General features: G+C 47.1%; 1 protein-coding gene across 10 annotated transcripts in view; it reads left to right on the top strand.

Annotated features, from left to right (window-relative positions):
- PDE4B (phosphodiesterase 4B) overlaps positions 1-21,326 on the top strand; it is a 201,867-nt gene that overhangs the window by 172,644 nt on the left and 7,897 nt on the right. For 7 of the 10 annotated variants that reach the window (XM_065071956.1, XM_065071957.1, XM_065071961.1 and 4 more), the window contains 4 exons: positions 2,862-2,974; positions 17,822-17,915; positions 20,414-20,592; positions 21,126-21,224. In XM_065071956.1, the coding sequence (XP_064928028.1) occupies positions 2,862-2,974; positions 17,822-17,915; positions 20,414-20,592; positions 21,126-21,224 (485 nt within the window). Of the gene's footprint in view, positions 1-2,861; positions 2,975-4,219; positions 5,452-7,254; positions 7,556-16,230; positions 17,061-17,821; positions 17,916-20,413; positions 20,593-21,125; positions 21,225-21,326 lie in introns of those variants that run through there. The other 3 variants (XM_065071965.1, XM_065071966.1, XM_065071964.1) reach the window with 3 other exon arrangements.

The raw sequence follows: 21,326 nt of genomic DNA, 5'->3' as shown, positions 1-21,326 counted from the left end.
AAAAACAGATTAGTCAAAACGAAAAGGTACTTCAGAATTTAAAAAGAGCAGCCCAAGGATGCAGGTGATTTATCTTTCCCTGGAGCTGTGGGCAGGCCAGTGGAAATTGGTAGAAAAAACAAGTTCTGAAAGAAACTTAACAGTGCTTTTTTATGGAAATACACTTCTAGACTGGGCAGTAAACAGCTTTTGAACAGTGGCAGATCTCACCTTTTTTTTTCCTTAAAAATGACACTTAGCAATAACTGTTTACTATCACTTCATCTTTGCCATTGAAATTACTACGGATATTTTAAGTGGCAGTTTTCAAAACATCTGCATTTAAATCGCTATTCTATTGTCCTCTAAATGTTTTTGTTGAGAAGGCCTAAGGAAGTGATAACACTCACATTTTCACATGGGTAATGCAGCCTTCAGCGGGAAGGGATCCCTCTGGTCACAGGCTTCCTTCAGGTAGCCCCACTGAAACCAAGCAGAAGACACCAGTGGGATGGCTCATTTTGCACAACTGGCCAGATTTGCCGTGCAAAAAATGCTAATATAAAACATTCATTGTATTTTTATCTCATCCTCTAATAACAAAAATTTAAATAATTCAGAGCTGTCAGTAGCCTAGTACCAACCCGTTCACTCTATACTTAAGCCCTGAAGTTTCCTCTTTTCATAATTCACATTGTTCTCTGTAACATCTAATATCTTTCCTTGATGGTCTCGGGTTTTTTCCCCCCTTTTATTGCATAAAACTCAGATTACAAAGTAAGGGAATAGCCCGGACTCTTACTAAGATCTGGGGAAAGTAAGTCCTTCCAAATAAAGTGTAGATTAGTCCTGGTCTTGTGTTGCCATGATGGTTCTGTTGGAGGTGAAGAAGTGAAGGGACAGGGGCAGCAGGTCCTGCAATCCCTGATGCTGGGCAAGGCTGGAAGTCCCCAAATAGCTGAAATTAGGATCTGGTGCCCCAGTGAGCCTGTTCCTTCTCCTGCTACAGGAATGCACACACAACTCCTGCCGTGGTTGCATGTTGTGGTTGCACATCGTGGTTACACACACAACCCTGTTTCCTGCAAAGCAGTAGAACATCGTAGAATAACGCAGTACAGTTCGTTATTTAAACATATGGTCAGCTCCTCTTTAGTTTGTCTGAGATTATTTTTTTCCTATCCCTAAAATCATGATTTAGCCTGTGGGAGTTTTATCAATGCAAACATTTTTTTTTTTTTGTTACAAGGAATTTGAGCCCTTCTAGGTCAACTAATTTACATGATAAAGTAGTTGATAGAGAACATGCATGTTATTAAGGAAAATACGCCCAAGTTCTGTGTGTTTTGGCTATTTCCACCTGCTTTTTGATAGATGTATCACAGAAGTATGCAAGAATGAGACTACTTGCCATGTTTGGAGCTCTGTGAAGGCAGAAAAAAAGAAAACATTAACTTTCAATGACACAAAGATTCAGATTTACTGAATCTTTAAAATGTGCCTGTGCCCCATGCTCCCTGCGAGTTCATTGCTGAGTTATTCTTTGGCAGTGTTCATTTTCTGCCAGGTAGTCTCAAACATTGAATGGATGGTCTGTATACAATACTCATTGATGGAGTTCATTGCTTTATGGGTATGGTGGATGGCATGAAGTGCAGTCCCCTCCCTGGGCACACGGGGGGTGACAGTGGAGGGTAACAGCCCTGCGGGGAGCACACCCGGAGTGGTTCCAGCGGGCCTTCCATAGGGAGGGCAGTGGCACACACGTATATGTGGCATATGTGTGTACAGCCTCTGTGCTATACAGCAGATACTTTGCTGAGTGTATATCATAGCAATCCTGACCTCTGATGTCACTGTTACCTGCTCAGCCAGTGCCATTAGAAATGCTGAATCCATTAACTTTGACGGATTTATGGGGTAAGCATATGTCACCGGTATTATGAGAAGCAGTTACATTCATGGGGAGATTTTATGATTCACTGTATCCGCTTATGTAAACCTTAACTTTTACGCCGAGAGCCGCTCGGGAGCACGTTGTCCTGCTGGCAGGGTCAAGGAGCAGAGCTTGGTGGGAACAGGGGCCAGGGGGGTTGGGGCAGAGCTGGGGTGCTGGGCCTGTTGGGGAGCACAGGCAGGTGTCACTGAGGAGCAGGGCTGGTGGAGCTGATGGCCAAGGCTGGTGGGGAGCCAGGGCTGATGGGGAGCAGAGTTGGTGGGCTTGGGGAACAGGGCCAGGTGAAGTTGGGGAGGAGGACTGGGGGGGACTGCGAAGGAGGGCTGGTGTGATTGGGAACAGGATGAGGCATGGTTGGGGAGTGGGACCAGGCACGGTTGAGGAGCAGGGCTGGTGAGGTTGGGGAGCAGGGCTGGTGAGGTTGGGGAGCAGGGCTGGTGGGGATCAGGACCAGGCAGGGCTGTTGGGGAGCAGGGCTGGTGGGGCTGGGGAACCGGCCCGGGTATCCCCGGGTCGGGGAGTGGTGCTGGCTCAGAACCAGCATCGCGGGCGCGGGCAGCGGCGGGGGCGGCTCGGTTCTCCCCCGGGTCCCCTCCGGATACCCCTCAGGAGCTCCGGGGGGGCCGGCGCTCTCGGAGCCGCAGCCCGATCCTTCCTTGCCCTGCCCGGGGGGCGCCCGGTTCCCCGTCCCGCAGGGGCGGGGCGGGCCGGGGCGGGCCGGGGCGGGCGGCGGGGGACGGGGCTGGACCGGGTGCCAGCGGCGGGCGGGGATTTGCTCGCCGGCGGCGAGGGGAGCGCAGCAGCGGCCGCATGATGAGGGAGCGGTGCGGCACCTCCGGCGGGGCTGGCGGCGGCTCGGGCGGCCCCGGCATGGAGAGGCGGCCGTCGCGCCAGCCCGACTACATGTCCGTCTGCCTCTTCGCAGAGGAGCCCTACCAAAAGCTGGCCATGGAGACGCTGGAGGAGCTCGACTGGTGCCTGGATCAGCTGGAGACCATCCAGACCTACCGCTCCGTCAGCGAGATGGCATCCAACAAGGTGAGCCGAGCGGCGGGGGGATGCGAAGCGGAGCGATGGGGAGCGGTGGGATGCGGAGCGTGGCGATACGGAGCCGGGGGGTATGCGGAGCGGTGCACGGCAGCCTGATACCCGGTCCGTCTGCGCGTCTGTACAGGGGAGAAACTCCCAACTTACTCGCGGGGAAAGAGCTGCGGGTTTCCCCCGCAGAGGGACGGCCAGAAAAAAAAACCCTGGCGGGGGGACGGCGTGGGGAGAGCAATCCGTACCGCTGGGCTCATTTCTGAGAAGTTAAAGAGGTTTCAATTAGCGCCGGTCCCTTCGGAACCGATGTTAGCAGAAACATTGAAAATGCCCGCGTTTAACAAATTATCACTTCAAAAGTTAATTATCTTCATTGTTGTCTGTCTGTCCGTAATGATGGAAACATTGTGGTACGTTATTTTATTGCTGTTTTGTCTTTCTGTAAGCGTTTAATTTTGTTTTTAATGTGGTGGGCTGGCTCGGCACCGCCTGCCAGCACATGCTGAGGGTGCGAAGTCAGAGATTGTGCACAGGGAATGAGCGTCGAGAGGGGCTGCCCGGGACCTTTATTTTAGTGTTTAATGTGCCATCAACGAAAGGAGAGTTTTGAGCTTTTCTGCGATGAATTAGGCGTTAAAATAAAGTAAGAAAAGTACAGCGTGCTAAAAGTCAGAGGAGCAGGAGGGAGAGGATACTGAGAAGCAGTGGAGAGGAGAGCGAGCGAAACGCGAGTGCTGCACACCCGTCTCTGGGCGACTTTTGGGAGCTGATGTTCCTTGCCCCCAGCCCCTCCCGGTGCTGCAGCCGGACTCCCCAGCCCCGTCCTGGTTAGCCACAGCATCGCAGCTGAATTTTGATTCAGCATCTCCCCCAGTCAGCCCTTCCTTCGCCGGGGTGTTTGGTGCTGGTGAAGCCGCTCCCTGCCCCGGGGCCGGAGCCGCCTCCCCGCCGCGATCGCAGCCGCTGCCCGGGGCAGCGCTTGGCTGCCAGCGGAGCCTTCACACCTCCGGGACGGGCTGCCTGCTCCCCATCCCCGGGCCTGCTTTTTGCTTTTGTTTTTTCTTTTGCTTTTATTCCAAATGGCACTTTCTGCCCCATGCAGTGCCGCTTGCTGATGCAGCAGGTCCCACAGCCCCAGGCTGGGCTCACTGGGCTGTGCCTTGGGCCACTTGCCACGGTTAAACCCAGTCCTGAGTTGTACCGCAAACACCTGATGCTCTCGTGTATATATTTATTTTTCCTAATTGGAAATTAATGAAATTAGAAACGCTGAATCACAAAATTTATTTTATGGAAAAGTTGAGCAAAGAAATCCCATGTTATTTCAGCTTCCTTCTGTGTTAGTGATTACCACGACATGCAGGGGCAAAGGAAGCAATAAAAGTTTTATAGACCGAGCTTTCAAGAGAGGAATATTATGATTTTTTGTGTTGGGGGAAGCCAAGGTGAAAGTTAAAAAAGGTTTAAGCTGCAGAGGAGGCTGCACCTCCAACATAGATGCTGATGCCCTTCATTTGAGGTTATTATTTTTTTGCTGAGTGCCAAATCTGGACTTGTGAAGGTAAAAGACTAACTAAATTGCTTACTGTGTAATTAAAAGTTGTGGTCCCTCTGTGTGCAAATGGCTTACAGCTGAGTTGAGCAAAAGGTTCCCGAAACTTTGTTCTCTCATAACCAGTTTCTGAAATGTCTGCGTTTTTTTGGTCAACTTCCAGTATCATTTTCATCTGTGAAAGAAAAGCAGAAAATGGCCTCACACTTTGCTTCCCTTTCCTCGTCGTCGGCAAACACTGACACAAATGAGTTCAGAGGTTTGTGGGTTTTGGGTTTCGGTGGCAGGGCTGCGATCTGCAGAGGGATCTTGCAGCGCGAGAAGCCGTTGGGCTGGACACGTGCATCTTCAGGAGGCGGCTGCAACCAGCGGCCCTTACTTGGTCAGGTTTTCCCTTCGCCCAGGATCCCACTCGGCTGCCCGCCCCGGTCAAAGGCATTTAGATCTGTCACCGGTAAATAGCGAAACAGTCAGATGTTTTGAAAACAGGATGCTTGGGCTCCACGTTATTAAAGAAAAAACGGAAAGAGAAGCAGTGTAGATAGGAAGAAAGCAAATAGACTCAGCATGCTCCCAAGTGCAAGAGCAGTATAAACAGTGACCTATCTTCCTGACCTCCGCGCTCGCCGAGTTCCTGGCCCCGCGCCACCCAAGCCAAACTACGTCATTTGAGACTGATAGTAGGCATGGCACAGCTGTTGCAAGTGTGACTCGAATTTCCTGTCTCCTTCCTGACAGACGTAGTTTAGAAAACCCAGGGTTGCAACAACAGCAGGCAGAGAGGGGAGGATCTCAGCATACGTGTTCGCAGGGGGATTCTCAGAAGTCCTGCAAGCAAAAAGGAATCGCTGGGGGGAAGCGCCATGCAGGACGGCATCCTGGCTGTAAGCTGATGGTTTTCGGAAAGCAGCAGTTAAAACATGTGCGTATACTTTTTTAAGACGTGAGTTAATTGCAGGAGAAGTGAGGAAATGAGCAGCTAATCTTATTGTGAGCTAACGAGCCTGATTGCACTGACATCAGTGTGAGCAGGGCCCCTCGCACAGTGGGACCCTGAAGCCCTGTGAGTGGGGATTGGACGTAAAACTGGCAAAGAGGGAACTGCGTTCCCCGGGTGAGCTGTCGTCGGCGTCCATGAGTCCTGACACGTTGCCAGAGCAGCGTCCGATCCGCAAACCAGCCTGGTTCCCGTGCTGCTCCAGCCGCAAGCTTCTGCTAAAGAACAACTGACCATGCACAGTGCTCTTAACTCCCTAAATTAGAGGGGGAAAAAACACCTGGAATTTATTTTCCTAACATTGTACTAATGTTTTGGCATCAGCAGAGTATGGCACTGCAGCTTTGCAATGGAACAAAATTACCTGTAAAGTTCTGTAGGCACTCAGTGCTGCCTGCAGAAGCAAACCACACATATTTATATTCCTGTAACATATAGAATCTATTTTTTCTGCATTTATCACCCTGTCCAGCTTCCAGCTCAGGCAACTGCTGTGTCTCAGAAGGATTTGTGAGTCATGGGCCTGCTGATAAAAAGGGGATATTTTCTCTCTCGGTGGCCACCCTGTAACGTTGCATTTGGCATTAGGCATCTGTCTGCAGCCTCGCTTGTCCTGCAGACAGAAACACAGGCCCCCTCATCTCTGTTACCTAGTACAGCATGTGGGATTTGGGGGAGGACCTGCCTAGTGCATCTTCCAAATCATTAAAAGGGCCAAGTGTTTTGCCCAGCTGAAGCGCTGGTCTTGCTAGCTCCGAGTTTTTATGGGGCTGCGATGTCAGAGAAATGAGGGATGGAGAAAATGTGTTATTTCTCAAGACCTACCTGCCTGTCCTTGCAGGATACAGCCCAGATCACAGCTAAAATGGATGTATCTGAATGGACCTAAGCAGCACCTTTCCCTCTCCTTAAATTAGACCAGTCTTATTAGAGCTTTTTGCAGTCTGTTGAGTAAATAAATGGACAGGTAACGCACTTTGTGGTCTGTGGGGGTATTCTCATTTTGAGTAGACAAAGGTGTTGTCATCAGGGTGCCTGCTTTGTGCTCTCGCAACTTCCAAAGCCTGCTTCTCTCCCCAGACTGTTCCCTGGGGGACCCTTCCCTGCCAGCACTGCCCATGGAGCTACAAACACTGCCAAATAAATCCTTAAACTCTATTATTTCACCTCTTAAAGACACCTGCGTTTCTCCCAAGTGCTGAATAACACAACTCAATTCTTGCCACCCAAGGCCGTTTCCAACTGGTGGCTCAGGGCAGCAGCAGACAGGGCTCTGCACCCCTATCTTGGCTGCTTGTGAGCCAGAACCCGCTAAGATAAACAGAACTGATTTCATTTTGCTTGTGTTTCAAAGGGCATTTCGGTCAGAAAAGAGGAGCAAGGCCGCACCTAGCTTTCAGGAGACAGTGGCTAAATAAACATCTGGACGGTAATGTAAACTCCCGAGGTCCGTGGTGGAGGTCGAGTGCAGCGCGGGGCCAAGTGCCAGCAGCGTATGTGCCGGGCTGCACGACCTCCGCGCTCGCTCGCCCGTCCCCTGCCCGTCCATCAGCCCCAAACCTCATCCTCTTCGTACGTGATGTTTCGCTTAAGTGGTGCCGAGCTGTTTAGTCTTTCGCTTGCCTTTGCTGTAACTTCCTTTGTTTAATATGCTTTAAAATAGCCGAGCGCCGCACAAAGAGAGTCTTGTTCGCCTGTGCAGCAGCCAGCGAAACAAAGAGACGTCCACGTCTCCTGTTTTTACAAGCCGGGATGAATCACTGAGCTCCGCACGCCGGTATTCCCCTCGCCTGGGGACTTGCGTTACGGAAACGGGGATCTGCGACTGGGAGAGCTCTCTGGAGCGCAGTGGCCGGTTGGAGCAGCCCTGGCATTGCTCCGCAGCATCGGTCCCTGCAGAGCTGGTCCCTGCAGAGGTGCCCGTGTCGGGTTTGACGTCGGCATGTGGTGGTTAACTGTTTCTTAGACAATACAGCTGCTGTCTGCAGAGCAGGATGCTCGGTGATCGTTGTGCTCGATGAGAACTGCGGTAGGAGCTGTTTATACCTGAGGTTGTGAATATTCGCTTGATCTTTCTTTTATCTGATGGTGCTCTATTTGTTTTGAGGATCCTTGCTCTAGAGGACAGGGCACTGTATTTCTTAAGGCAAAGCTCCGTGTGGTGCAGGAGCCGGCTTTTTTAGCAGGGACGCTCGGGAGCAGTGGACATAAGGTTCTAGTGAAGTTGCTGCTTGAGGAGGAGCTGGTGCTGGGTGGTGGCTCTGCCCAGACTGGGAAACCCCTCAAAGCTCCTCATGGATGTTCAAGACATGGGGATTTGGGGCTGAGTCATCTCCTGTGTATGACTTCTCATCACTATCATAAATGGACTTTTAGGGTTGCTGTCTCTAGCCAGGCTAGGCATGAGGAAGAAATCTTTTACAACAAGGGTGGTAGAACACTGGCCCAGAGAGGTGGTGGATGCCCCATCCCTGGAGACACCCCAGGCCAGGCTGGACGGGGCTCTGAGCAACCTGAGCTGGTGAAGATGTCCCTGCTCATGGCAGGGGTGGCACTGGGGGAGCTGGGAAGGTCCCTTCAACTCAAATTATTCTGTGATTCCATGTCTCTCTGTGTCCCTCCTATTCCTCCCCCCTTGCTCTTTGCCAACTTAAATAAATCATTCTGATTATATCAAATATATCATAAGGGTGGGGTGGAATAGTGGGGCCACACGTGGGCTTATTTGACAATCTTAATAGTTTGGTCTTACAAGCCCTCTGGGCTGGCAGTTTCTGGGTATCTTGGTTAAGATAAGCTGGAAAGCTGCACCATTGTCTGTCAGGAGCCAGTGCCACTGGTGGGGACCCTCCTGGAGCAAAGTGACCTTGAGTGGTGGATGCTCTCCCATCCCCTGCAACCGGTGGGTAAAGGGATGGGAAGAGCGGATCTCATGGCCACACACTGAGAGAGCCACAGCAGAGATGAAGACTTCGGGGTTTGGATGTTGCTTCAAATCCATCTTCCCAGGAGCCTTTCTGGGGATCTGCCATCCTCCAGGACGCAGTGGAGCCCAGGACCTTCTAGCATGGCCTTGAAAGATTTCTGCCTGTACTTGGATGCGATGGGTTTTAAAGTTCTGCATTCTCAGACTTCTACGTTATAACACATTAGGGTGGGGCTTAAATAAATAATAGCTCAAAGGCAGGTTCGAAATGAATCATGATTTGAGGGCAGGACTAGTGAGTGACTAACTGTTCGGAGTAGTGACCTCTCTGGAAGTGAAGTGGGGATATTGGGAATACGGGAGATCTCAGAGGAGAAGCATCACTTAAAATGGGAGCGGGCTGTGAAGGATTCCAAAGCAGGATTTAATCTTCAGAGCAGTCCTAATCCTGACCCTGATTTCGTGGACCGGGCCGATTTCCACAGCCTGACTCCAAACTCCTCGGTTTTTACCCAGGTGCAGAGCAACAGGTTTCGGTGGGGCAGCCGGTGATCTAAATATTTGCGCTAAGTGAAACTTAATTGAATGATATCGTGTTATCAAAGGCAGAACGTGTTGTGGAGATGTATTGGTTTGAAAGCTCTTAATGGGAGAGATGCCTTTGATTAAAGCCTTTGCTGTGTGTTTAAAGCAAACAAATGAGAAGTGCCTCACCTTGCTGCTGGTTTAGCGCAGCTGGGCAAATGCTACATAAAAATTATTCTGCAAATCATTTGCCTATCTCTATGTGAGAAGGATTTTTCATTTAAATATATTTACATTAATTATTGCCTTCTGTTTGGTTTTGGTGCTTGCATTAGACTCAGTTTCATTTTGGCAGGACCTGTGTTTTTTTCGGGGGGGGTGCTGTGGTGTAGAGCTACACTGACTTCTTAAGCAGGACTCACACTTTGTCCTGTGTTTCCTGAAGCAGACAGACTTCTCTTCTGTCGATAAAAAGTCACCAGAGTTTTTCTCATTATGGGCATCTTGGAAAAGTCGTCTCAGGGCACAAAGTTATTTGAATTTTCCAAAGCCTGTTCTCCTACTCAGGTAAAACCCCAGCTGGATTTGCCTAAATGATGACTGCAGAGCCCGACTCGAATTTAAATTAAATTGAAATTGCTGCTTCATACGTTTAAAAAGATCCCATGTTTAATTGCATTGCACTCTTGTTAAATGACAAACACTCTTCCCTGTCAGTTATTTTTATTTGTTATTTTGTGGGGTTTTGTTTGTTTGTTCCTGAAGACTGAAAATATAATCCGGGCATATTTCATCCGAATGTCCAGCATCTCCTGGCGGTGCCTGCAGCGGGGGAGGCTCTGGTTTGCGGGCTCGCTCTTTACGTCGTCGTTTGGCTTCCTTTGGCACCGTCACTGTGGTTTGCATGGGTGTGACTGACAGAAGATTTTGGTCTGAGATCTGCAGGCTCCTGGAGCACTATCTGCTCCGGAGGCCACAGATGTTGTCAGCTGCTCAGGTCTTTCTTTAATCAACTTTTATGTCAACAAACAAGCTGCTGTAGGTTTTAATTTTGCCGTTGCTTCCTAGCCTGCAGCACGGGCTGGTGCTCATCAGCTCCTCTTCCTGATTTTCCTTTTGCAGTTAACACAACAAACCTTTTCTCACCCGATAAAACTCTAGAAAACTGATTTTGCAGAACCAAGTGATTTTGCTCATTTCTGCTTTCACTCTCTCACCTCTCGCTCGAGTGAAGAATAAAAGCGGCGCTGGGATGAAAACGCGGTGGGGATGCTCACCAGGCTGCGCTCAGCTGCTCTGGGAGACGTGGAGTTTCCCCTGGCCTGTAGCTTGCAGTTTGTGTGGTCCTCCCTCTTTACTGTGCAGTTTGGTTTATGCTACAAAATGTACCTTTCGGTGATGGAGAAAGAGCAGGTCCAAGGGGAGTTGCTGTCTGATGAAGAGCTCCTGCCATGCACAGTTTTACCAGGTGAAGGGTTTTGGTGTCAGGCCTTTTTTGCTGCTTACTGGTAAGGAGATTAAACCAAAATATCATAATATGACCTGTAGGCTCCAGATATAGTTGCATGTTTCAATTGGCTAGAAGAGACTTATTCTTAAATACAAGAAGAGTATTTTGGATGAGGCAGAAACTGACCTGAGCCTCTTGCAAAGTTTCGATCCAAGCTGCAGATGGGGCCATACAAGGAGACACACAACATGTCCTTTGTCACACCACGCAGCCTGAAATCTTAAACTCTCTACGTCCTGAGATTTTATGTCAATCCAAACAAATGTAAATCTAAACCAAGGGCTGTTGGGTACCAAGGAGAATATTGGATACACCGGGACTTGAATCTGTGGGCCAGAGATGCCGTGCGAGTGCCCGACGGAGGACGTGAGCAGGTTTGGCCCCAAGGGCATTTTCTCTGTGTTCCAACAAAAACCCAGGCAGGCACACCTGATAAATACATGACACATTCATTTTCAGGAAGGTAAAGGAGTTGGTTTCTCCACAATCTTACCGATTCCCCAGCACCGGCTGGAGGGGGTTTTTCTTCTGCCTCACCAGTTCCCAGCAAGTGAGTAACATGCCCCAAGCTGGCTTTTAAATAAGGAAACTCAGTATCGTTTCTGGGCAGGGCTAATTCACAGGGCTTTCCTTGGGCAGGATCCTATAGGGAGTTTTTCCTTCCCGGTATTTTTCTGCAATTTGCATATTGGGAATCTCATTTATCTGGAAATGAGATGGAAATGTACCTGTGATAACACTCCTGCTTCAGGTTCCCCTTCGTCGCTTTTTAAGCTCCGTGTTGCGTAAATCCGTCCCACCCAAGGGAGGTTCTGCTTTCAGAAATGCTAAACTTCACGGGTAAAATCTGAATATTGTTCTGTCTACATCAGATACATATTATTGCTTTCATGAGCAGCCACATGCTGATTTATGGCAACGTGCTATTTGTTTATCAACATTTACATTGTGGATTTTTAAATTATTCTAATAACATAAGGCCAACAAGTTGGTCATGATGTTACTCCTTTCAAGTCCTCCTTTGAACATATATATAAATCAACTCTCCTTTGATGTGAAATTGGAGATTTCATAACCATGTGTTTACTTTTTGGTTTAAAAATAAGCTGAAGGGAAAACAAAAAAAAAACCTGAAAAAAAACAAATAGTACTTTGTATCTCATTAAAAATAGTTTCTAGGGCATTAAAAACTATATTGTTTTAGGAAACAAGGACTAGAAAGAGTTGCAAAAGCATTTGATTTTTTTAATGACTGATAGTTGACTGTAACCATTCCACTTTTCTCCAGGCACTGAAATGTCTGAAAACTTTCTCCTTCAGTACAGATTAGTATGAAATGGGGTCATTGTTCGTAAAACATCTACATGCACCTTCCCATCATGCTTCATGTGAGTGCTTAAAAAGGAAAATCAATAGAAATTGTGAAGTAACAGGGACAGCTGCAAATTTGTTTGACACGGATCTTTCTGTAAGTGATGTAACGTCAGGAAAGCACAGATAAACAATTAGGTTACTGCTCTTAGAAACTGAAGAATTTTGACTCTTTGGACTTGCAGACTTTTTAAGAAAACAGCAAGTGGAACTTGGGGTTGCACCCTGTGAACTTTGATCTACCTCTGCTCAGGCAAAAACCCAAATCCATGAGTTTTGTCTGCTTAAGGGTTTCAGTGTGTCTGTGCTGTACAGGAGCGAGGTGTCTGTGTTGGATGGAGAGGGCTTGGGGTTCACCAACCTTTCCTCCAGCTTCTCACAGGCAACGGGATCAATCCCATCTTTTTAAAAGCCCTCAGTTGCGCCTGAGTGTCACATCCATTCCCTTCGAGCGCCCGGAGCTCCAGACAAAAGCATTACACATTTGCTGTTTGACCTGGTTGCCGTATACACGGATGAGTAATTTCCCTCCTGTGTGTAAATAATTTCCGGCTGGACTCTCATCCCCGCTCCGTCACACAGCCAGGTGAGTGTCGGCCCCGGGAGACGAGCTGTTGAAACGAGTGGAGTTACACCAAAGTTTAATCGCGCTTCTGGATCTGCAGTGATTTACTCAGTGCAATTAAGCTGAGAAGGAATAAGCCCAGCTGCCTTTGCGTGGAAATCAAAGGCGAAAGGAACCCTCGGATCACAAATCCTTTTGTTCTGAGGATTTCTAGGAGCGGTGGAAGAGCCAGGGATGTAACGTTTGCGTCAGAAGGGTGGGTCGCTGGGAACAGAGTTTATAAACATTTTTACACATTGGAGATCTGCACCGAGATTCCTCCATCAAAGTGCGGGGTGGGACCCCACTCTCCCCAGTTACTCCCGGCCTGAGCCCTGCAGCATCTCAGCAGCTCTTTTATCTCCAGATTGCCCTCAGCTCCTGCAAATGACTAAAACTTTTCTAAGCAGCCTCTTTGCATAAGGACTCTTGGCCTCGGGGAACCTCAGCTGGTATAAATTGACTTCAAAGGATTTACATCAGCAGCAGATACATCCTCCTGTCTTTATTCTCCTTCTGAAGCACCAGGATCACCTCTGATGCTGCACTCCAAAGGGGAATAGGAACAGGAATAACTACAGGACTATCGCTGGGGCTGGTGTGGGGCTGGAAAGACCAAGAAATATCTGTGGCTCCTGCCTAGGAAAGGAGGAGAATCATTTCTGCCATAAAGATGTAAAAAGTTGGGCTTTTCCACACTGAAGCGTGGGGGAGATGTCCTGTGTGTGGCTGAATGCTGCCCTGGACTCCACCTCATGTCACATGTGGTGGCCCCAGAGCCAGTGGTTTCCCAGCATGTTTGGGCTCCTAAACCTGGCAAATCCTGTCATAAATTAGGCCAGGTCGTCTTCCTTTGCACAAAAATAAAGACAAGCAAGCTTCACCTGCAGTGTTTGGTTAGGCTGTGGTGAAGGAGCTGCCGTGCATTTGATGCCGATGCCACCACGTGCTCGCAGAAGTCCCCATGGTCGTGTCCCCTTGCAGAGGCCTGTGCCGGTGCCAGCGCTCAGACCCACGCTGCAGCTGAAGGAATGAAACAAGCAAATAAAGCAACTGCCGCTGCATAGAACATGAGCAGCCAAGAGGGGAACTGCGAGTGAACTTTCCCAACAGTAATCAAGGAAATTACCACACGCACGCCTGGAAAGAAACTGTGATTCCTTTTACCAGAGAATACACAAAAAAAAAAAAAAGGGTCACTGCTGGTAATCAAAGAATGATTCGATTTCTGTGAGACTTAATTTGGTTCAGATGACTTTTGCAGTTACTTCAGAGCATGCAAAACAGGAAGACTCCAGGCGATGTGATGGCTTTTTCTCACACAACCCTCCAGATGGTTTTAGACCTCTGCGCCGTGCTGGGAAGGTCAGCTGCACCGCCATGTGTATCTGCTTATTCATAATTTCAGTTTGGGGCTTCATGTTATTTGTGTTATCTGCACTCTTTCCATCAGTTGAATGTGTTAATTGTGTGGTCCTGTGATCAGAGTTTGGGGTAGAGAGAAGGGAGCCTCAAACCCGTTTCCCGATTTTGCTTCTTTTTAAGGCAAAACCCGCTCAAGTCGGGGTGCGCATTCCCTCCCGTGCGCATCCTCGCGTGTGCGCACGCGTATTCTTGCATGTGCCTCAGTTCCTGTCTTGTACGGTGAGGTTATCAGTGCTTATTTCCTTCATTCAAGGCACCAAGATGATTATTAATTATGAAAATAACAGCACACGTCCCATTGTTGCTGATAGGCATTATCGTAATTGCCGAGCCAAGGGCCGCGCTGCGCTCCTGCACGAGCTCTTTGAAGCTGCACCGCGTCTGTTTGCTTAATGGCAGAGCAGTTGGTATTTTCTCATTGCTAGCGTGCAATCTGTTTGTTTTACCCTTCGCTGTCAGATCGGTTTAATGAAGGGATCGTTACAGAGGTTTGCACATGGCATCAGGCATTGATCTGTGCACAGGAGCAGCAATGTGCCTTCTCCCCACAGGCAAATGGCAAAGCAGCTCGGATGTCGCTCCAGAGCATCCTCACATCAAGGGAAGCTCCGGAAAAATCCCAAATACCCTCCAGGAGCAGTGAAGATACTGCGATAACTAAGTGCACAGTCAGCATGCTGAACTGCGGTGTTTTTAAAAAGGGTATTGTGTTATTAAATAAACCCTGCTTAGGTGCCAAGCATCATTCAGATGGTAAATTGCAATACATTTTTGCAAAGCGTGTGGGTGTTCTCACAGCACCATGGGTGTCTCAGCGGGGTTGGGTGCCGATGCTCCTTTCAGCAGAGCTGTAATCCTGCTGTCTGCATTTATAAAAGGTTACTGATGAAAAGTCTGGAAAAGGGAGCAAGATTAAGGCTGTTGGAGGAGATGAAGGGGACGGAGTTCTGGTTAAAGATCAGATATGAGGATTCCAAGGTCTTTTATCTATCCGCATCTCTGCTGCAGATGGCTTGGGTGACCTTGTGGAGGCCATTTAATTGCTCCATGCCTCTGTGAAAAGGCAGCAGCTCCCCTTTGTGTACTGTCTGAAACCAGTTGTGAGGTAAAGGCATTTTTTTCAAATGTTTGTCCACCACTTGGGGTTATTTGTCTGAAAGGGGTGATTGTGTAGGAAACCCGACTGATTCAACGTCGCCGTTTGTGTGATCATCTGATTATGGTGTTTTTCCTTGGAAAGATAAAGGCCTCGATCCAGGGAAATGTTTCAGCACATGCTTCACTGGCAGTCTGTGGGAGTGCTCACGTGTCTGGTGCTTGTGACCGGGGAAAATACGTCACCGTGAGGAACGATAAGGGGCAGAGCTCTCCTCTCCTCCCACGGGCTTTCTCTCGCTTGGTGTTCACTCTTACTGCTGCTTGCTCTCCATCACTAAGTTTTCTCTTAAAAGTTTCAAAAAGCCTTTTGGTTGGCACAAAGTTTAGTGGAGACCCTGTGAGCCCCTGCCCATGACCCAGCACTGTGGGATGCCCTCCTGGGCATCCAGCATCCTTCACATCCCTCTCTTGCCAGTATCCCTTGAGAGGGCATCCTTCCCATCCCATTTCTGCCTGTAGCCCACCAGACGACACCCTTCGCATCCCATTTCTGCCTGTAGCCCACCAGACGACACCCTTCGCATCCCATTTCTGCCTGTAGCCCACCAGACGACACCCTTCACATCCCATTTCTGCCTGTAGCCCACCAGACGACACCCTTCACATCCCATTTCTGCCTGTATCCCACGAGATGGCATCCTTCACATCCCATTTCTGCCTGTATCCCCCAAGATGGCATCCTTCACCTCCCATTTCTGCCTGTATCCCCCATGATGGCATCCTTCACCTCCCATTTCTGCCTGTATCCCACGAGACGGCATCCTTCACATCCCATTTCTGCCTGTATCCCCCAAGATGGCATCCTTCACATCCCTCTCTCGCCTGTATCCCACAGGGACACACATGACATCACAGCCTCATGACATCATGCCAGGAGAGGCCAATAAATAGCGTTTAACCAAGGCAGTCAGAGAGAGGAAATAATTTTAGAGCCAAGATTGCACTTTCCGTGTCGCAGCCGGCGCCCACCAAGGACGTCCTGGAGTGGTGGCAGCGGCACCGCCGTGGTGGCTCCTGGCTGGGATCTGTGTCGCACACACAGCGTGATGGGCTTTGCTTTTGATTCTGTGTTAAAGGGACAAATAGCTTCCGAATAAAGTGATTGCATTTCAGTTTAAAGTAAAAAATAATGACTGAATCTCAAAATTTAGATTGTCAGTATAATCTTGTAAGAAAGAATTTATTAAAATCTTACACTGAGATTGTGGACTGACATTACAGATCTAAGGTTATCACTGGTTTATACCTTTTACTGGGAAAGGTAAAAGGTGCCAGTTTGTAAGGGTACATTTTGTTACATTGCCTCATTTTGTCCTTTAGGGGAAGAAATTTATGTTCACACTGAAAATGGAAAAAATTATGCTTTTAAAAATCCATACATGAATACCTGGTTTGAAAATCCTCAGTCTCTGTAATGAAGATGATTTAAAAAAAGAAAAAAAAAGGCAGAAATGGAGTAAGACTACTGCCTACTTTTGGCTTATTTAGCTATGCACAGAGTTTCCTCCATTTTAATCTCCCTTATAAAAAGATGGCTGTGTTACTCAAGCTGGCAACCCCTCAGAAAGCAGCATCATTTTCTTGTCGTGCGGCTCAGCTGAGCAAGGCTGATGCGGAGCAGGGACCCCCCTCAGCCACCCCGGCAACCAGGACGATTCATAATTCATAAGCGCTTCCAGCTGAATCCCCTCGGATTAGTTCTCCTTTCTTCGTGCAAGCCCTGATTTCATTATTCTCTCCTGCGAGCAAATACACCCACGTTCAGCCCTCTGCAAGGATGCTGTGCCAAGCTGGGCTTTGTCTGGGATTAGCAAACGCCGGGTTTTTGGGGGATTGCTGCCTTTGAACGCTGTTTTTTTTGCTGTTGACGGGGAAGGGGGGTGCCCGTGTGCCCGAGGAGCTGCTCTCCTGCCTGACCGGCGATTTCTCCGGGAGGATTTGCGGACGGTGCCGTGGAGTTTTCCAAAATGCCTGAGGCAAACTATTTGTTATCTGTGTCTTGGGGTTACATTAAGGTGGGTTTAAAACCTTAAGGTTTATAAATGACTGGGTTTTGTGCTGTGTTGCTTGGATTAAACCTCTGTAAGGAAAACGTGCTTTTTAAATGGTTATTTACGTGTACTGTATGGCAAGAGATAAACATATCTGTGTAGCATGCATGCAACATATATGTATGTACATTTTTTTTATCCTTTGAGAATTCACTGTCGCGGGATAAAATGATGCAGCAATGAAAATGTGTGATTAGAAAATTAGGAGGATAATTGCATTTATATCTGGGTGAAGAAATGCTTGAATCCTACATTTTACTGTAATGATCCAAGCAGATCTTCAGCTTTATGGCATATTTCTCCTCGGTTCTGATCTGAACATGTACTATTGTCTTTTACTTGCATAATTCAAAATGGAGCGAACTTAGAAAATTCAAGAACAGGAGAAGGTTATAGGCTGTGAAATTTAAAACCAATACAAGAATTTGATCTTTCAAGGAGATTGCCTGAAATGTTACCTCTCATTTGTTACAGTAGAAATGAATATGCATCTTTAAAGGATATTAATTTTGAAGTTTAGTGTACTGAAAAGAAATATCTAGTCATGATGACACTGAACAGTGTCTGAATGAAACCATATGTCGCTGACTCTGTTCCAAATACCTCCTTAATTTTCATTTTAGCATCTTCTTTGTGGACTTGCTTGTGCTACAGTTGGAGCTGGGTGAATTGGGAAAAGCAGTCAGAAAAATGCCATCTTTGTGTGTGTTCTCTTCCCCTCGCAGTTCAAGAGGATGCTGAACCGGGAGCTGACACACCTCTCCGAGATGAGCCGCTCTGGCAACCAGGTGTCCGAGTACATCTCCAACACTTTCCTGGGTAAGGTGACTCAAAAATAACAATTAATAGCAGCCTAATACCCACTGGTCGATGCTTGCGCCCAGTTCTCCTTCGGGGCAGAGCATTATTTAAATGTTTTGGTTTTTCACTTTCAAAATGGATATGAGGAGGGAAATAATGCAGTGTTTGAATAAGTCTACCCACAGAAGAATTCCTTCTCCAAATCAAAAGATTTTTCTGTTCGCATTGAATTGAGTTATTGGGACCTGCATTATCCAATATTTGATTTTTTGATTTTTGTATTGACCTTACGTAAAGGACAAAGTCACACAAGCCTGGCTGCACACTCTCATCTTTGCAACTGCTGCCTCTCCCAGCTGCATCTTCACCCTTCACGTTCAGCCCAGAGATTATATATATTACTTTGTGTGTCTTGGTTCATTTTGCACTGCAAGTCAGAATGAAGAGTAAAGAGAATATTTTGCATTTCATTAATTTTGTTGGAGCTCATAGGACTGCTGCCATGAATTCATCCCCTCTGTTTACAAAATATATTTGCTATGCAAAATACAATTTTCTGAGTTTTTAAGCAGCTTAGAATTTGTGAGCATTTGCATATAAAACGAAGCTTAGCAGAGGACCCTCACACATGTATCTCTTGAGTCCAACAGTTTCAAATGCTGAGTGTCCGTGGGATGCCGGAGCTCGTGGGGAACTCGCGCCCTGCGGTTAAGATGGCCCAGAATGCACTCACGGTTATGACACACCATTATTTCCATTAAGGGATTTAAAAGTGATTTCAATAGCCAGTTGCAACTGGAACTACCGCGTGTATTTAGGACACATCACATCATTAATAAGCCGTGGAAGTCTGGAGTTGCTTTGTGGGAATCCGCTCGCCCTGTCTTATCGCTCAGCTTCATCGTGACATCCAGGACATGAATTAATGTGGACCGAAGATAAAACTAATAAACCACACATACACTCGAGTTAGTGGAGCCTGGATACAGGCAGTCTTGTTCATTCCTGTTCCGTTCCTACTCCCTGTTCTGTGACAGTGACGTCCCCGCCGTTTTGGGGCACTTTGAGGGACACTCAGCCACTTCAGGCCATGTTAATCCTGAGTAGTTCAGGCTCTCCAGATCAGGCCAGGTTGCAACTTGATTGCTCAGATTGGAAAGAAATGAGTAAAGCTTTTAAAAGGATCTTAAAGCTTTTTTTAGAAAGTCATGCTGTTGCATTTTTATGAATTAGTTTTTTTTCCCATAAAATTTGGTTTAAAAATCAAAAGAACATGCAAGATAACAGGAGTTTACCACTGAAGTTGAAACAAAATAAAAAAAGAACTGTGTGGATAGAACAAAGTGGATCATTTATCTCCAAAGAGTGATTGCAAGATTGGGGTAGCTTACAGATATTAAACCCGGATCATGTTGCTTCATTCGGTCTTTTGACTTTTTTAACTGAGCTGAGGAAGACACCAAGGAATGGGGCCAGTCCTGCAGTCACCGTTTGGTCGCTGAGCACAAGGACACCGCTTTCCAGCAAAAACCCACGAGGGAAACACCCACTGATGTCAGCTCGGCTGTTGCTATGAATAATGGCTTCCCTCTTAATTGCCGTGCTGCAGCCACACTGGTCGTTCTTATTTCAGAGATTTTTTAATTAAGTCAAGGCAAAAGTAACTAATGCCTGGATGCCTTGTCCCTCCAGAGGTCCTCAGAGATACAAAGGTGCAAAGAGATTATAGTTGCCTTTTCTTACAGTTCGTGATGCTTAGTATGAAAGTAATGAGCCACTGTATCTCCATTTTAATGCAGCAAATAAATCAGTTGTAGAGTCAGTAAGTAGCATATGTAGACATATTTATTTATTAAACACATCTTCACAGCCAAGTTTTGCCCCACTAGGTGCCTACTTGTTGTGCCCCAATATTGTTGCTATCTCTGAGCATGACAACAGAAACACAGCCCGTGTGTTGTATGTTATTCTATATTTTGTAAAGGGCAAACCTTTAATAAATTAAATCAGTGACACCAGTTTGTTATTGGGTTGGTGTTTTAATAGCAGGGGTTGTGGAGGTGGGTTTTGCCCTAATAAGTATCAATAGAGTGAATGTGAAAATATATGCTTATATACTTTATTGAGGAAAAATGTGTTGTTTGAATATATATTTGATTTTCCTGAAAATAAGTAATAAAAATTGAGATCTGGCCATAAACAGAACCTGAAGCTCCTGGGCATGAGCCGCTTCCCCAGGCGATGAAGCTTGGAATTGGCTGCAATGGGAGCAGCCTGGTTCTTCGTGTCCCAGCAGCGCTCAGTGGGAAGGTTCCATCTTGGTTATGTGACCTTTTTTGTTTGGATTTTGGTTCAGTTCGGTCCTAAACTTAGAGAAGGCTCCTGACAGAAACACTTGGGTTTGAACTGTGTGCAGAGCCACTTAATCAGCAAAGCTACAAGTTGATCTGGGGAGGGATGTGATGGGTGCTCGCACTGCAAATGATGTTGACTCATTTCACCCTTATTTGTTACAGACAAGCAGAATGATGTGGAGATCCCTTCTCCCACCCAGAAGGACAGAGAGAAGAAGAAAAAACAGCAGCTCATGACACAGATCAGTGGAGTGAAAAAATTAATGCATAGCTCGAGCTTAAACAACACCAGCATCTCACGGTTTGGTGTGAAAACAGAAAAGGAAGACCATCTGGCCAAGGTACGACAGATTCTTGCAGTTCTGGGAGAATCGGTGTTATCTGGAAGCAGGGGATGGGCTGGTGGGATGTGGCCATTACAAATGCTGTAATTAACGGTACCAGACCCTAACAGAATATTCTCATGTCCATAAATTCATTGACAATATCCCTAGAATGATGCAAAACTGGAACGAAGGCTGAGGAGACTAATTATCAACACAGTCTTAACAGTGCTCCATCCAGCAAACTGGCTGTGGGGCCTTTGTCCCTGGTAGGGGTGTTTTTTCTTGCTACCTGGGAACACACATCACAAATAATTCCCCTGCCACACAGAGAAGTGTCGTCTCCTTGTGCAGGTGCTTTGGCATCAGCCCTTCACAGTTACTCTGTGTTCATGTACTTTATTAAGTCTGTGTGTTCGTGCACTTACATAATGAAGATTGAATTTGCATCTTTTTAAGCTTTTAGAAAATGCAAAAGACACGGTGTGAGTGATAAATGCAGAATTGTCTTGAAAAGTGTTGTAACTGTACTCTTTTTGTCCTTTCAAAAGGAACTGGAAGATCTGAACAAGTGGGGTCTCAACATATTTAACGTTGCAAGGTATTCCCACAACAGGCCTCTCACCTGCATCATGTACGCTATATTTCAGGTTAGTGATTTGCTGATGAAATTTGCTCTTCTTTTACACGACTGTTTTAGTTTCTAATTACTTTCTGTTTTGTCGCCTTCTACCATCTGACATCCTTATTTG

Source organism: Columba livia, chromosome 8 (assembly GCF_036013475.1).
Source record: "Columba livia isolate bColLiv1 breed racing homer chromosome 8, bColLiv1.pat.W.v2, whole genome shotgun sequence".
Lineage (NCBI taxonomy): Eukaryota > Metazoa > Chordata > Aves > Columbiformes > Columbidae > Columba > Columba livia.
The sequence above is the reverse complement of the archived record's forward strand: the minus strand, read 5'-3'. Positions and strand labels throughout refer to the sequence as shown.